The sequence below is a fragment of the Notamacropus eugenii genome, chromosome 3 (assembly GCF_028372415.1).
Source record: "Notamacropus eugenii isolate mMacEug1 chromosome 3, mMacEug1.pri_v2, whole genome shotgun sequence".
Taxonomy (NCBI): domain Eukaryota; kingdom Metazoa; phylum Chordata; class Mammalia; order Diprotodontia; family Macropodidae; genus Notamacropus; species Notamacropus eugenii.
The window spans coordinates 72,785,035-72,801,950 of record NC_092874.1 but is presented as its reverse complement, the minus strand read 5'-3'; the positions used below and the strand labels follow the sequence as shown (position 1 = coordinate 72,801,950).

The window sequence follows — 16,916 nt, the reverse complement described above, 5'->3', positions numbered from 1 at the left end:
CACTTGCCAGATGTTTGACCTTAGACAAGTCACTTACTTTCTTTCAGCTTCAGTTTCCCCATCTGTAAAATGGGGGTAATCAATCTCTATCACAGTGTTGTTGCAAGGATCAACTGAAATGACATCTGAAGTGCCCTGCAAGCCTTTGAGCACTATGTAAATGCTAGCTAATAATAACATCATGTCAACTATTATCATCCCTTCCTCTTTCAGGAGCTGGTTGGAAGAATTACAGCATCTGAGTATTTATGCCTTAGAAACCGTTAAAGACAAACTCATCAGGCCTCATAAGCAAATAAGTCTAAGTTTATAAGTTAAATGAAGTTATCAAAAGAGATCTTATGAATTGACAAGATTTGACTGATGGGAAGTAGGGGGGGGACTAGAAGGGAAGAGTGAGGAATCAAAGCTTTGAGCTTTGGATGACTAGGAGAACAGTGGTACCCTCAACCGTAGCAAGAAAGGATGATGTTGGGGGAAAACATGAGCTCAGTTCTGGACGTGGTGAATTTAAGACAGGAGTAGTCTAGAACAGTCTCAAGGCAGCTCATAAGCACTGATGTTCAGTTTTCGGTGTGACTGCTTACACCTTGGGAATAACATTCAAGACTAGATTTATTGTTTCGTTGATTACCGAGATTTAAGACAGTTGTAGAGAACACATAACTGATGCGAATTAAACTTAAAAGTGGGATATATGTATATTTATCCCCCGCAGAGCCAGTTGTTGAACATATACCAGCATACTCTTGGTTTAAGATGTCTGGCATATCCAGTTCAAGATATTCAATTGGCAGTTATAGATGTGAGATTAAAGGTCAGGATAGAAGTTAGGGCTAGATAAGTAGGTTTGAGAATCATCTACATAGAGATGATGAATGAATATATGGAAACTGGTGACATCACCAGGCAAAACAGTAGAGAAGAAAAAGAGGAGCCAGAAAGAGAATTAGGGGACACCCACAGCTAGTGGGCATTACCTAAAAGAAGATCCAGGAAAGAAGGCCAAGGAGAGGTCAGATAAGTAAAGGAGAACCAGGAGAAAGCAGGATCACAAAAAACTAGAGAGAAGAGGATGTCCAGAAGAGTATGATCAGAAACTGCAGAGAGGTCAAAAAGGATGAGGGCAGAAAGAAGGTCATTAGAGATGGCAATTCAGAGATTATTGATAACTTTGTAGAGAAAATGTCAGTTGAACAATAACATTAGAAGCCAGACTATAGAGAAGAGAGTGAGAGGAAAGGAAATGGAGGTACTGATTGTAGATGACCTTCTCAAGAAGGGAGGAAAGATAGGGGGTGATGGCTAGTGAGGATGAATGAGTCTTCTGCAGGGCCTCAGCCAGGGGAATGTTCCCATTTGGAACAGTAAGACAGCTAGTGACTGGGGATCTTTACTGTGAGATCCTTGGTTCAGTAATACTATGAACATAACATGCTGTAAGAAGGGATCTGAGTCTTTATCCTGTGTAGGAATCTTCCCAAGTTTTTTGACTGGGGCAGAGGAGGCAAGGGGAGTGAGAAAGTCCCCCTAAAAGGGCCAGAGCAGGCCCCTTCATGACTTGAGTCTCTGACCCAAGAGTTACACTTGTATTATCAATAACTTTTTAAAAGCTTCATTAATCCTGACCTTTACTCAAAGGCTCTATTTTATCTCTGATCCGGAATGTTTTCCTTTTCTTAGCCTGTAATATCTTTTTAATGCACTCATCTCTTGCTGTCTTCCACTCTTCCTATTCCCTTTGAAGTCATTCTACTGTAGTGAATAAATTAGCTAAATGGATATCCCACTTTTAAGTGGTGGTAATTATCACTTCACTAAGGAAAGCTTGATGTCCAAATCTGCCTGTCTTTCAAATTTTACAAGGAGTCATTACTAAGCAGCACAGAAGTTGGGGTGACAGGCAGAAAATGAAAGAACCAACCTGAAAATTCTCTGTCTCTTTCCCTCTCTCTCTCTGTCTCTCTCTCTCATATACATGCACACACAAAATCATCTTATTTATATAGTGCCTACTATGTGCCAAGCACAGTGCTTACAATTATTGTCTCCTCTATCAGAGGACTTTCAAAATCAGTATACTGAGACAAATTCTCTCTTCTGAGGTCTAGTCTCATATCATCACTGCCTGTTGGACACCTCTACCTGGAGAGCCTGTTGGCATCTCAAACTCAATCTAAGACTGAAATCACTCTCTTCCCTGCTAAAGCTGACCCTCCGCTACTTTGAATATTTCTGCTGAGAACACCACCATCCTTCCAGTGATCCAAGTTCTCAATCTTGGAATTGTTCTCAATACCTAACTCACCCTAACTCCCCACCCCTGTATCAGCTGCCAAATCTTGTCAATTCTACCTCCATATCATCTCTTGCATCATCTTCTTTCCACTTGTTGTTCAGTCATTTCAGTCATGTCTTTGTGACCCCATTTGCAATTTTCTTGGCAAAGATACTGGAGTGGTTTGTGATTTCCTTCTCCAGCTCATTTTAGAGATGTGGAAACTGAAGCAAACAGGGTTAAGTGACTTGTCCAGGGTCACAGAGCTAGTAAGTGTCTGAAGTCATATTTGAACTCAGGGCACCAGACCTGGCGCTCTATCTACTCTGCCACCTAGCTGCCCCTTCTCTCCACTTACATGACCAAAATTCTTGTTCAAGCCCCAGTTATATCCTTCCTAGCTTATCCTTCTAATTAACGTCCCTTCTTCTAGTCTGTCTTTAATCCATTGCTCATAGACCTGCTAAAATAATATAAAACTGAGGAGGAGAGGAGAGGCAGAGCACATTAGCCAGACTGAGGGAAGGGTCTTATTTTGTTGTTCTGCTATTGAGGATATCTGAGCATATTTACAGGCAGTTGGGAAGGAACCTATGAGGAAAGATTAAAGATGGGTAACAAATCCCTGGTGCTAGACCTGGGGCAGGTAGAAGAATATCTGACCAAGGGAACAAAGAGAAGTAGCCTCTAGGATGGAAAGAGTGGGAAGGAGGAGAGGCTGCAAGGGAAGGAATTGTGAAAATGTTTCTTTGAAATTATAATGGACAGACTGGGGAAGGGAAATGCAGGAAGATTTAGAGATCATCCTCACACCACTTTAGCCTCTGAAGTCACACTCCCTCAATCCTCGTCCAACTGCTCTGTCCCACAAACACCAGGATGCCTAACCCTAACCCTACCCAATCTGTTGTCAAGTCTGCTGTTCCTCACTAAGCAGTGACCATTATTCTTCCTTACCAAATGTCTTTCTTGGTGGAAGAGGCTGTTGGGGCACATCGATCTGTGATAATTTTGAACGGTCTTTTTTGTCCTTTCGTAAATCTATATTTCCAAAGAGATCAAAGGAGATATAATTCAATGCTTTAAAAAGCCCATGCTGTCATTGGTGGGAGTACCTACTAGACCAGTATAGATATAACACCTCCTTGCTTTATTGGAGAGCCTTCATGAACTGCTTTTGCCTAAACAATTCAACCACAATTTATCAAAGTTAGAACTACAGAAGTTCTAAATTTTGTACTCCTAAATCTATTTATCTTATTTGAATTTATAATTTGACAATTACAATTGTCTTCCTATCTACTGACTCCTTCATTACTGCCTACAAACATGCCCATGTCTCCCCCAATCTCAAAAAAAAAAAAATCCTCACTGGATCTTTCCATCCCTACTAACCATCATGCTGTATCTCTTCTGCCTTTTGTGACTAAACTCTTTGAAAAGGCTGCCTACAATAGATGCCTCCACTTTCTCACCTCCCACTCCCTTCTTAATCCCCTAAACTTCTCATCTCATCCACTCAATGATTTCCAAATCTAGTGGCCTTTTTTCAACCCTTATTCTTCTTGATCTCTTTGCAGCCTTTGGCGCTGTTGATCACCCTCTTCTCCTTGACATTTGCCTCTCTCCAGATTATTGGGACACCCACACTCTCCTCGTTCTCCTCTTACCCATCTAATCACACCTTCGCAGTATCCTTTGTTAGAACCTCAACCAGGTCACATCTCATAACCAACTATAAATGCTCCACAGGGCTCTTTCCTGGGCCCTCTTCTCTATATACTGCTTCACTTGGTGATCTCATTAACTCCCACAATTTTATCATCTCTAGGCTGATGAGTCTCAAACCTACTTTGCAACCTTTCTCGAATATACCCCCTTCTGTCCTCTAACACTGCCCCAACCTGGTGCAAGTCCTCATCATTTCACATCCGGACTATTGCCATAGCCTACTGCTTGGTTTGCCTCCATCCAGCTGCTGAAGTTCAACCAAGCTCCCTGTTCCCCTTTCAATAAACTCTAGTGGCTCTCTAAAATCAAATACAAAATCCTCTGGCATTTAAAGCCCTTCATAATCCACTCCTCTCCCCAATTCTATTCTTACAATTTACACCCCTCCAGTATTCTTTGATCCAGAGATGGCCATAATTTTCCATGAACAAGACACTCCATCTCTGAGCTAGGGTATTTCCTTTGGCTGTCTTTCATGTCTATAATGCTCTTCCTCCTCATCACCACCTCCTGGCTTCCCTAATTTCCTTTAATTTCCAGGTAAAACCCTACCTTCTATAGGAAGCCTTTCTGACTCCCTATTAATTCCAGTACCTGCCCTCTGTTAATTATTTCCTATTTATCCAATATATAGCTTGTTTGTACATATTTGCTTATTTTTTCTGCTATTAAACTGGGTGCCTCTCCAGGGCAGGAACTGTCTTTTGGCCTTTTTTCATATTCTGAGCTCTTCACATAGTACCTAGCTTGTATAGTTGCTTAAGAAATGTCTACTGACTAACAGTCTCTCTCTTACCAGATATTTTATTTTGTTGAAGAGGCTTTGGGGAAGGCCTAGTTTTTGGTGAAACATCTGTCCATGCTGGAGTTGAACTGACTTCTTTTGTGTCCTTTAATAAATCATCTATGCTTATCTCTAAAGAGATTTAAAAAGAGATGTAATTCAGTACTTTACAAGGTCCATGACTTCATTGGCAAAGAGACTTGCTGGGCCAGTATAGCTCCAATCCCTCCTTGTCTTAGTAGACAGCCTTCCTGAGTTGCTGTTGCCTAAACAATTATGTCAATCATAATTTATCAAGGTTACACCTGGAGAGGTTCTATACTTTGTCTTCCTGAATGTTCTTAATTTCTTTGATTTGCATAACATTTGATTTTGTATTTCTTATTACCACTTCCTAGATCATATATCTGTAGGTGTTCTACAGAAATAATCTTATCAATTTATCATCAAAACATGAATCACAACACTGGCTAAAGACAAGGCATGGTCACAAAATCCTAATGTTTGAAGGGACCTAAAACCAGACATCCTTTAGATTCTAATTGCCTAGATTAGAATGTACTTTAAAACAACTGTTTAGTAGTATTTCTGTTCTTAATCCACTAAAATGGAAGTAGAGAGTCCAGATATGAGAGCGAATGGTTTCACTCTACTCTGCCTTTGTCATAATTCAGTTCAAGGATCTATATTTTAAGAAGGTATTTGAAACCATGCCATATAAAGTCCATTTGAAGGAATCAGAGCTATTAGTGTCATGAAAAGAGGACTTGGTGGAACATCTTGGTTGTCACCAAGTATTTGAAGGAAGTATAAATCAGGATTTAGGTATCCTGTATCCTTAGGGAGCAGACCTAAAACCAGTGGGTGCAGTTTATGGGCTGGCAGATTTTAGCTCAATATAGTTCTGATTTAGGCCTAAAACAGAGCTATTGGAAAGTGGAATTAGTTGCCTCAAGAAATATTGAATTCACCCTCATAAAAGCATTCAAGCACAAAGACACAGAGATATCAGACAGGAGATTTACACATCCAGGAGGGAATTAACTAACTGATCTCAGCATTATCTATCATGTTTAAGATTTTGTGAAACTGACAAACCTAGAATCTAGAATCTAGTTCTAGTTCTAGTTCTCTACTTTTTTCATGAGTTGCATAAGTTCTTTGATGAAAAGAACTTCACTTTATCTTCTACTATCCCCATCATAAATATTGGTTAGTTGATTAATTAGAAGGGAATAAATTATTCAAGGGAAAAGACATTATTTTCTGTTTGTTTTTTTCATTATTAGTTTACAAAGCACTATACCTTTTTTTTTTTAATTTCTAGGTCTTTTTCTGCCACTCTCACCAGTAAACAAATTTCAGAATTCTACCATTGTAATTCCCTACTTACCAATTACTTTATCTAAGTCTAACCGTTTTATTAGACTTGTAATTGAGATGATCACATCTGAAAGTGTTAAAGGTTCTTCTTTATCAGCTGTGATGAAGAAAGAGAAGAAATTGGTATTATCAGAGATGAAACAAAATTATTTGTTGATTATCTCCAAATCTACTAACTTCTATGTGAAAGCATGTATGTATGATATAAAGTTCAGTCAGCTCCTAATGTATGTTCCCAGCTTTGTTTTTATTTTATGAAATTTAGGGTTCATAAAGGAGCCACTCTCTAGGGAGCAGTCAGAGTTATAAATCAGTAGCTGAAGACAAAGGCCACAGAACAACAGGAAAGGCAAGGAAAGGTATCCAGCTTCTATTAGCCAAGTTAGGGGACAAAATAAGATAAAATAACTGGTGATTTAAGGGAAGTTTTGAGGCTATTCTTTTCAGTAACAGAAGGAAAAAAAGTCATCATAAAATTTTAGGAAACTTCAGTCTGGGGTGGAAGCATACAAAGAAAAAAAAGAATGAATATATATTTTAATTGTGAATTTATTGGTTCTATGAATTTGGCAATCAGGGAATTGGTTTGGACATTAATGTGTTAGCTGATCCATTCTATGTCTCACCAACACAGAATGATGAAATTAAGGCTTTAAATTAATTGTGTGGAAGGGTCAGAAGAATTGATAAATTAGCACAAGAGTATATAAGTCTGTGTTCTTTACACAGGAGACCAAGGGATGGCTTTACTCTGATTTCAGTTGGAAAGCAAGCTTGGCAAACATACTTTCTGAATTTTCTATTTGTATTCATTATCATCCATTACCTGTTTAATTAGTTAAATATGAATTTTGTAAATTACATAATGTGATATTATTAATATCATGCTTGCTATTTATTGTGTCAAGTTGATGATCTTGCCCTTCCAAATCTGACAAAAGCCTTTGGCCTTCAAACTAAGGCCATTTTTCTTGGCTACAAGAAATATCCATTCTTAGTTCAATAGGAGGGGGGAAAAGGAAAGCCCTATCTAAACATATCTACTGTGAAAACTATGGAAAAGGATTAGGTAATTCATGCCTCATTTATCAGTTGATTTATTTTCTCAAAAAAGTACCCAGCCATGCTCCTTCCAGTATTTCTAAGTTGTGAATAGATGATATTCTACGAATTCTATGAATAACCTAAAACAGGTACATTCACTATTTTCTTCCAAGATTTCCTAGGCTTTCAGAAGCAAAGCAAATCTATGGGAGCAGTATTGTAAGAAAAATTTTCACCTGTGATATCTGGATTCAGAGAGAGTTGTACGTGGGAAAGAACTAAGCTTCCTTTTATTGCCAAGTTTCCTTCTATCTTCCTAAAACTATTCCAAACCAAATAAAAATATTCAAGTTTAACAAAAGATAAGATTCATACTAATTTATGCACAAAAGAACAGATTACTTCTGCTTAGTATATTTTAAACTATTTAGCATTTTATTGATATCATACTGATTGTGTCCGGGTGAATATCTTGCCTTTCCAACTCTGGCCTTCTTTGACCTTCAACCTCACCATCTATTTCCTCAACTACAAGAAACAGCCACTCTATTAACTCATTAGGAGAAAAAAAAATCCTATTTAAATTCACTGTGAAAACTATGGGGAGGAATGCAATGTTTTCCTGCTCATTTATCAATAGGTTGTTTTCTCCTCTTAAAATCTGTAACTGAGTACTTGGTCCTAGACCCCCTAATATTTCCAAGTTGTGAATAGATTACATTCTATGCATTGTGATGTATTAGCACAGAACAAAGTATTCTGAGAGAACAAGATATAGCTATAAGTATTGAGATGGATTGTTTGCTTTTTTATTCAAGTTTATTTCTTTTTCAGTTCCGGATTTCTCTCCTTCCCTCCTCCCATGCTCCCTCCATGTAAAAGGCAAGAAATATTAAACCCATTACTAATATAAAGTCATGCAAAAAAAAAATATCAACAATAGCCATGTTCCCCTCCCACCCTGGAAGAAAAACAAACAAAAAAAAAGAAAGGAGAAAAAAGTGCTTCAGTCTGTATCCTAAGCCCATCAGTTCTCTGTCTGGAGGTGGATAATATTATCCATAATGAGTCCTTTGGAACTGTGATGGTTCACATTGTGTTGATCAGAGTTACTAAGTCTTTTACAGTTGAATATTTTAAAAATATCACTGTCATTGTGTAAATTGTTCTTCTGGTTCTGTTCACTTTATTTGCATCAGTTCATATAAGTTTTCTCAGGTTTTTCTGAAACCATGCCCTTCATCACTTCTTATAGTGCAATAGTATTCCATCACATTCATGTACCATAACTTATTCAGCCATTTCCCATTTGATGAGCTTCCTCTCAGTTCCCAATTCTTTACAGTCACAAAAAAAAGCTGATAGAAATATTTCATACATGAATTCTTTTCCTTTTTCTCTGATCTCTCTGGTGTATAGACTTAGCAGTGGTATCACTGGGTCAAAGGGTATGCACAGTTTTATAGCTCTTTGGGTATAGTTCCAAACTGTTCTCCAGAGTGCTTGGGCCAATTCACAACTCTACCAACAGTGTATTAGCGTACCTATATTCCCAGCATTTGTCTCTTCCAACATTAGTCATTTTCCTTTTCTGTCATCTTGGCCAATCTAATTGGTACAAGGTGGTATCTCAGAGTGTTTTAATTTGCATTTCCCTAATAACTAGTGAATTAGAATTTTTTTTATATGACAATTAATAGCTTTGATTTCTTCCTCTGAAAACCTCCTGTTCATATCCCTTGAGTATTTATCCACTGAGGAATGGATCTAATTCTTATAAATTTGGCTCAATTCCTATGTATTTGAGAAATGAAACCTTTATCAGAGAAACCTGCTGATGATTTTCTCCTTATTTCCTGCTTTTCCTCTCATTTTAGCTACATTGTTTTGTTCAGTTAGATGTCTTCAATATACTTTGTGGAATGAATCTCATTACTTCATGGTCAAGATTGGAAAGCAAAAAAAAAATTGTCTTCTGAGGGACTTTAAAGTCAAAGGCTAAGTGAATGATTTTATAAAAATCAAACACATCTATATTTCTATAAACCAAAATAAAAACTCCCCTTACTAAATATAATTTTTAAAATCATTAAACAGTTGGTGAATATTGTGTTGATTACTGAATATGTCACCTTAGGCAGGGTACCTTGTTTGACCTTGAGCTAGTTGAACCCTTCACTAAATCTAGATCCACAGTTTTCCCTTTAAAACTTCCCTAACTACAAAATTAGAAGTTTGTAATCTCTTCAGCAAAGAAAATCTATTTTAGAATATATCCTGTAAAAATTTTAGAAAAATATAGAAACATTCTTTCCTCATTTTAAATTACGGGCCTATAACAATGAAGCACAACTGAGCAATGAAGCAATGAAGGTTTTCATGGGTAGCTTGTGGAATGACTTTGATTATAGTCAACAGTTGAGGAACAGTCACAGTTCTTTTCTACTCTTCTCAGGGCATTTTCCATCAAGGTGTATCAGTAAGCACCCCAACATACACAGGGGAATTTGCTATCACAGGTTCTTAGATCTGCATTCATAAAAGGAAAGGTAACATTTGAGGGATTAAAAGTCACTTTAATCAAGCATAATCAAGCACATATATCATTCCTTTAACCAAGCACATATATCATTCACCTAATTCAGGGGAGTCAGTACCCTGAACTTCAAAGAAAATACAGAGAAATCAAAAAGTCAACAGACATGGTTTCCTCTGCCTGAGTTCAACAGACAATTGAACTCGAACTGTCTGACCATAGTTATCAGAGAGGGAAGCACAACATCTGGGTTCTCAAACCCAGGGACCTCCTTAGAGGCTTCGGAGTCCTCATCTGGTCAAATAAACACTTCCAGTCAGTAAGCCCCAAAGGTAATCAACAGATGGCTTCCTCTGCCTGACCATAATTCAACAAACAGGTACAGTTGTTTGATCATCTTTACCAGAGAGGAAGCATGACATCTGGGTTCTCAAAACCTGGTGGACGTGGGGGTTCCTTAGCAGCTTCCCAGTGTCCTTATCTGGCACTCAAACCTTCTTACCAAAAACTGAGCCCCAAAGTAAAACCTTACCCTCAGAGTATTTGTCTTTTTTAGAGCCAGAGGGCATCCTAACCCTTGAGAACCAGTGCCTCAGTGTTTCTACAAATCTTTCCTAATCAAACTCCCCTTAATGGGCAGGTCCATTAATGAGTAGGGAAGATCTTTAATCACATTAACAATACAAATACATATACTGTCTCTAGTTAAAGAAACTCTTGTTTCTATACTTTACTCCTAGTAAAGACTCTTGATTGATAAAGGCAAGATTCAATCAGGCACTTGATTATACTAAAACAAAAACAGCAAAAGATCCTAATTTTACTTGCCATTACACAACATAAACATTAAAGATTAAAATTCATATCTATGAATCAAAGAACTCTTGAATTTTAAAATATTTGAAATGTGTTCATTGTTAGTATTGACTGTAATCTTGGGCAAACTCACTTGTTTGGTCTTTATGTAGCTCTTCAGAATTTGTCTGCAGGCAAAGAACTTCTGTCTTTGACCTTTCCCTTTTCCTTAACTATAAATGAAATGCTTTTAGTTCACCCAACAGAGGGAAACTATTTTAACATAACTATTCTGGAAAAGGCTGAGACATCTATTTTCTCATTTTATTAGTCTTTTTCCCTTCTGAAAAGTATATAATTGAGCACCCAGTAAGGTTCATCCTAACTTTATTAAAATTATGAATATATACGATGAGAGATAGCATGGAGCATTGGACAGATCAATGACCTTGGAGTCAGAAAGACCTCAGCTCTATTCTTGTCTCTGCCTTATATTGGTTGAAGAAGTGGGAGGGAATAAACATTTATTAAGCATCTTCAATGTGCAGGTACTAAGTGAAGCACTTTACAAATAGCATCTCATTTGATTTTCACAACAGGACCCTGTGAAATATGTGCTATCCCCACTGTACAGCTGAGGAAACTAAGGCAGAGAGGTTAAGTGAATTGCAAGGGTCATAAAACCAGTAAGTATCCGAAACTGGATTTATACGCAGATCCTTTGGACCAGGAATAGTGGTCTATCCACTGGGCCACCAGGATGTTTTGGGCCATGTGGCTGTTGCTGTGCCACTACCTCTCAGTTCCCTAGGCAACTCTCTGAGATTCCAAGTTCTACAACAATTATGGCTCTGTCCTGCTAGAGGGAGCTTTCTCACCAGGGACTCCTTATATCTATGAAATCTTAGGTATGGATAAAGAAAAAAAAAATAGATGATTATTTTATATGATCAAACATGCAAGTTTTGATAACCATCTTATTAAGGAATATTTTCATACATGGCTCAATTTGATGACTTTCTGGCCATACGTGAGGGACATAAAGGATTCCTAGTTTTCTATTTTTGGGGGGCTATCAAAAGGCCAAGGTAAACTTTAAAGATAAAACAATGATAAGGTTTTGATACATTTAAAGCTAAAAAACAAATTTCTCAATATAATTTGAAAATATTGACTGTTATACCTACTGATTAGATCAGCTTGGCTTGGAGAAAGGTCAGGCGAAGCAATTTTCTTTTCAACGTCATCCTCTTCATGCACTACAAGATTAAGTACTTTTGATCAATTCAATAATGAAAAAACTATTTAAACAGGCCTACAGTGAAAATTGTAGAAATGGATGAGACATTTCCTAATTTTTTTCATTAAATCAATTTTTTTTCATTTTCTCTTTTGAAAATATAAACTTCAGTACCCAGGAAGGTTTGTTCTGATCATTTTAGTGTGAGTAGATGGTTGTGTTGTAAGCATATTGACAATGAAGACTGAGCATAGAAAGTATGACAACAAAGTAAGGAGAAAGATTTTCATGAGTCTGATGAAATCATTTAGCAAATGTTGGAGGATTTTCTATTCTAGTGATAAGATATCTAGACAGGTATTGGAGCTCTGTCTCCACCCAAAGCAAAACAGCTAACAAGCTTTGGTCCTCCCTTACTGATAATATCATTTCTCAAAATATGAAGGGAAGTAATGAGCAAAGCAGTTATTGTGAACCTGATTCTAACCAAGAACTAGTCACTGAAATAGCAGTGATGAAGATACCTGGAGAAGTCTCCATTCTAATCTTTGTTTTCATTAACAGAAGAGAGAAAAAGGATACTTTGATAATGTACCATAAATTTTTAGAGAATAGATTCTCAAGAGTTCAAAGAAAAGCTTTCTAGAATTCCATGGAAAATCTATGAGAGGGATGGAACCAAGATGGTGGAGTAGAGGTAGCAACCCAGCTGAACTCTCCCAACATTCCCTTCCAAACACTTTAATATAATTCCTCAAACCGAATTCTGGAAGAGCAGAACCAACAGAAGGTCAGGATGAGATATTTTTCCACCCTAAGACAACTTTAGGAGGTTGGCAAGAGAGGTTTGTGATGGGGTGGGTGCCAGCCTAGAACACACACTCTGGTGGTACCAGCCATGGGTCTTGGAAGCAGCTTTAACAAGGAACAGCTTCAGGAGCTCTCAACCCAGAGATGGTAAGCGGGAGGGGAAGAAGGTGTCAGATAACTGGTCATAAAAAGATTACATGGGACTCTTTCCTGGCACGTAGTTGCCCATACAAAGTTCTAGATTGAGTTTCTGGGTCCCAGTTCCAGAGAATATCACTTACGGTTAATTATGAGAGAATAGGGGCCCTGGTGGCAGTTTCAAAACAGAAAGAAGCACTGACATTTGTGGCCACAGGAAAGCAGGGGATCTGTTCACAGTTCCAGGGCATAGAAGAACACTAGTACTTGAGGGCACAGGGGAGTAGGGGCCATTTCTGGGGGTAAAGATCAGAGCACAAACTAGAAGAGCAGTGACCACACCTCTCCCAGGATCATACCACTTTGGCAGCACCAAAAACTTGGAGACCCCAAACTAGCTCTGAAAACAATAGTATGAAAAAGTCTGAAGGTTGGGAACAGTGACTCCCTCACCCTCAAGTGAGCAGAGCCAAACTTTGACATAAAGTTTGAGGTCAAGAAATAGGGTGAGGAAATGAACAAACAACAACCACCACAAAAAAGAACTTGACCATAAAAAGTAAAAGTGGTGGCAGCAAAGATCAAGATACAAACTCAAAAGAACACAACGTGAAAACTAGAAGTAAAGCCTCAAAGGAAAATTCAAATTAGACACAAGCCCAACAAGAATTCTTAGAAAAATTATAGAGATAAGAGTGGCAGAGAAAAACAATGGGAAAAGAAATGAGAGTGAGGCAAGAAAATTATAAAAAAAATAACAGCTTGGCAAAAGAGGCACACAAAAAAAAATTGAAAAAAATAACACCTCAAAAAACATAACTGGCCCAGTGATTAAAAAAGTATAACAATTCATTGAATACTTAAAGAACAGAACTGGCCAAATGGAATAAAGAGGTACACAAACTAACTGAAGAAATAAATCCTTAAAAATTAGAATTGGGAAAGTAGAACCTAAGGATGTCTTGAGTCATCAAGAAACAGGAAAACAAAGTTGAAAGAATGAGATAATAGAAAAAAATATGAATATCTGGTAGAAAAACACCTACCTGGAATACAGATAGAAGAGATATAATTTAAGAATTATTGGTCTACCTGAAAGTCATGACCAAAGAAAGAGCCTAGATATCATATTTCAAGGTAAAACCCCAATATTTTAGACCCCGACAGTAAAATAGAAATGGAAAGAATCCACTGATCATGTCCTAAAAGAGCTCCCAAAATGAAAACCTTCAGTAATATTATAGCCAAATTCCAGAACTGCAAGGTCAAGGAGAAAATATTGTGAGCAGCCAGAAAGAAACCGTTCAAATATCATCAAGTCACAGTCAGCATTACACAAGATTTAGCAGCTTCCACTCATAAAGGAACATGTCTTGGAATGTGATATTCCAGAAAGCAAAGGAACTAGGATTACAACCAATAATAACCTACCCAGCAAAACTGAGTATAATCCTTCAGAGGGGAAAAAATGGACATTAGATGAAATAGAGGACTTTTAATCATTCTTGAGGGGAAAAAAACAGAGCTGAATAAAAAATGTGACATCCAAACACAAGACTCAAGAGAAGCATAAGAAGGTAAACATAAAAAAGAATTCAGAAACAACTTACTAAGGTTAAACTGTTTATGATTTATGGAAAGGGATACGTGTAATTCTAAGAACTTTATCATTATTAGGACAGTTAGAAGGAGAATATAGAAGGCACAGGTATAAGTTGATTATGTTGGTAGGATCTAAAAAAGGGGGGGGGGGTGAGACAGAAGGATGCACTGAAAGAAGGGGGGAAGGGAGAGGAAAAATGGGAAAAATCACCATGCATAAAAGAGGTATTCAAGGAAGCATTTTTATATTGGAGGGGAAATGGGAGTGGTGACAAGCAATGCTTAAACCTAGCTCATTAGAATTGGTTCAAAGAGGGAAGAATACATATACTTATTCAGTTGTGGATAAGAGAAAGTGGGGCAGGAGGGAGGGGAATGATAAAAAGGAAGACTGATTAAGGAGGAGGTAGTCAGATGCAAAACAGACTTTTGAAGAGGAATGGGGTAAAAAGAGAGGAGGAAGGAGAAACAGAAGAAAATAGGATGGAAGGAAATTAGTCACTGTAACATAATAAGGCAGGGGTAGCAATCATTATCTCAGACAAAGCAAAAGCAAAAACACCTGATTGAAAGAGATAATCAGGGAAACTACACTTTGCTCAAGACTACCGTGGACAATGGAGTAATATCAAAAAATTTTACAGCAAATATCTCTGATAAAGGCCTCATTTCTCAAATATATAAGGAACTAAGTCAACATTATAAAAATAAGAACCATTTCCAATTGATAAATGGTCAAAGGATATGAGCAGATAGTTTTCAGAAGAAATCAAAGCCATTTATAGTCATGTGAAAAGATGCTCTAAATCACTATCGTTTAGAAAAATGCAAATTAAGACAACTCTAAGGTATCACCTCATACCTATCATATCTGACATAGGCTACAGGGAATGTGGAAAAATAGACACACAAAAATGGAGAACAATTTCAAAGTATGCCCAAAGGGCTATAAAATTGGGCATTCATTTTGGGCCATCAATACCACTACTAGATCTGCCACCCCTCCCAAAGAGATCAAAGAAAAAGGAAAAAGATTTATACGTACAAAAATATTTATAGCAGTGTTTTTGTGATGGCAAAAAAATTGGAAATGGAGAGGATATCCATCAATTGAGGAGTGGCAGAAAAAGTTATGGTAAATGATTGTGCTATAAGAAATGATAAAGGGAATCAGTTTTAGAAAAACCTAGGAAGATTTATATGAACTGAAGCAAAGTGAAATGAGAAAAACTAGGAGATCATTATACAAAGTAACAGAAATATTGTAAGGATGATCAACTGTGAAAGCCTTAGCAACTCTTATCAATGCAATGATCCAAAACAATTAAGCATCCACCATGTGCCAGAACTCCATGTATGACTGACTTAAATCTGTACTAAATTCTTAGCATACCTTAAAATTGCACTAAGTCTTTGGAGGACAAGTACACGGCGGAGTGGATAGAGTGCTGGGCCTGAAGTCAAGAAGATTCATCTTTCTGAACCAAAATCTGGCCTTAGACCCTGAACAAATCACTTAACCTTATTTCCTTTAGTTCCTCATTGGTAAAATGCGCTGGAGAAGGAAATGGCAAATCCTTCTAACATTTCTGCCAAGAAAACTCCAAATGGGATCACAAAGAGTCAGATGTGACTGAAATGACTAAATAACAAAAGCTGCCTCAAGGATACAAATATAGTGGAACACCTGTCTCATTCTGGGCACTGTTTCTTAACTAGATAGCATTGGTTTGAGAATGGGATAAATGTCATATTGCATTGTTTACTCATTTTGAGCCCATTAAAATTCCCTGGTTTTTCCCTCACAAATCATATCACTATACCTTCCCCATCTTCACCTGGTGGAGTTGATTTTTCAGCTACATTTAGCCCCCTAAAGTAGCATCTTCTTAGATTTAGCTCAATGATAACAGCCAATTGAGACCTTTGTGGATCTTGGCTCTTATCACCCTGTGTTTCAGCTTTTCCTCCCAGATTTGTGCCATGTGTAAATCTGACAAGCATGCCATTTGTGCCTTTCAGCCACATTCACACTGAGACATTAATGCCTACTCAGGTCTTCTGAACAATTTTGAGTTTACAAATGTCTAGTCCATACTTCTCCCTCCTGTCCACAAGGATAGCATTAGGGACATTTGCTGAATGCATTGTTGAAATCTGAGTCAACTATTTTTTTTTTTAGCACTCTCCTTATCCATGCTTCATTTAGTCTGTTAGAAAGGGAGATTTGTCTATCATGATCCATCCTTGATGAAGTCTTGCTGCCTACTTCCTTTTCAAGATATTCATTAACCATCTTCTTAAAAATATGTTCTAGTGTTTTGTCAGAAATTGAAGTTTATCATTTATAAACTCCTCCCTTCCCTTCAGTCAGTCGCCATTCGCACCATTGTGTTCAGTTCTTAGTGCAACATTTTAGAAAGAACACTATAAAGCCGGGGAGTGTCCAGACATGGTAACTAAGAATGACCAAGAATGTGACAGTCCTCAAGGTCATGTCATAGATAAGCAGATGAAAGAACTGGGGAGATTAAGCCTGAAGAAAGGAAGACATGTGAGAGGGTAGGACACCTGA

General features: G+C 37.6%; 1 protein-coding gene across 5 annotated transcripts in view; it reads right to left on the bottom strand.

The window, feature by feature from the left end:
* LOC140532881 (uncharacterized) overlaps positions 1-16,916 on the bottom strand; it is a 44,325-nt gene that overhangs the window by 9,936 nt on the left and 17,473 nt on the right. For 3 of the 5 annotated variants that reach the window (XM_072651961.1, XM_072651959.1, XM_072651963.1), the window contains 4 exons: positions 11,739-11,810; positions 6,187-6,273; positions 4,806-4,925; positions 3,236-3,319 (listed from right to left, as the gene is read on the bottom strand). In XM_072651961.1, the coding sequence (XP_072508062.1) occupies positions 3,236-3,319; positions 4,806-4,925; positions 6,187-6,273; positions 11,739-11,810 (363 nt within the window). The remainder of the gene's footprint in view (positions 1-3,235; positions 3,320-4,805; positions 4,926-6,186; positions 6,274-11,738; positions 11,811-16,916) is intronic. The other 2 variants (XM_072651960.1, XM_072651962.1) reach the window with 2 other exon arrangements.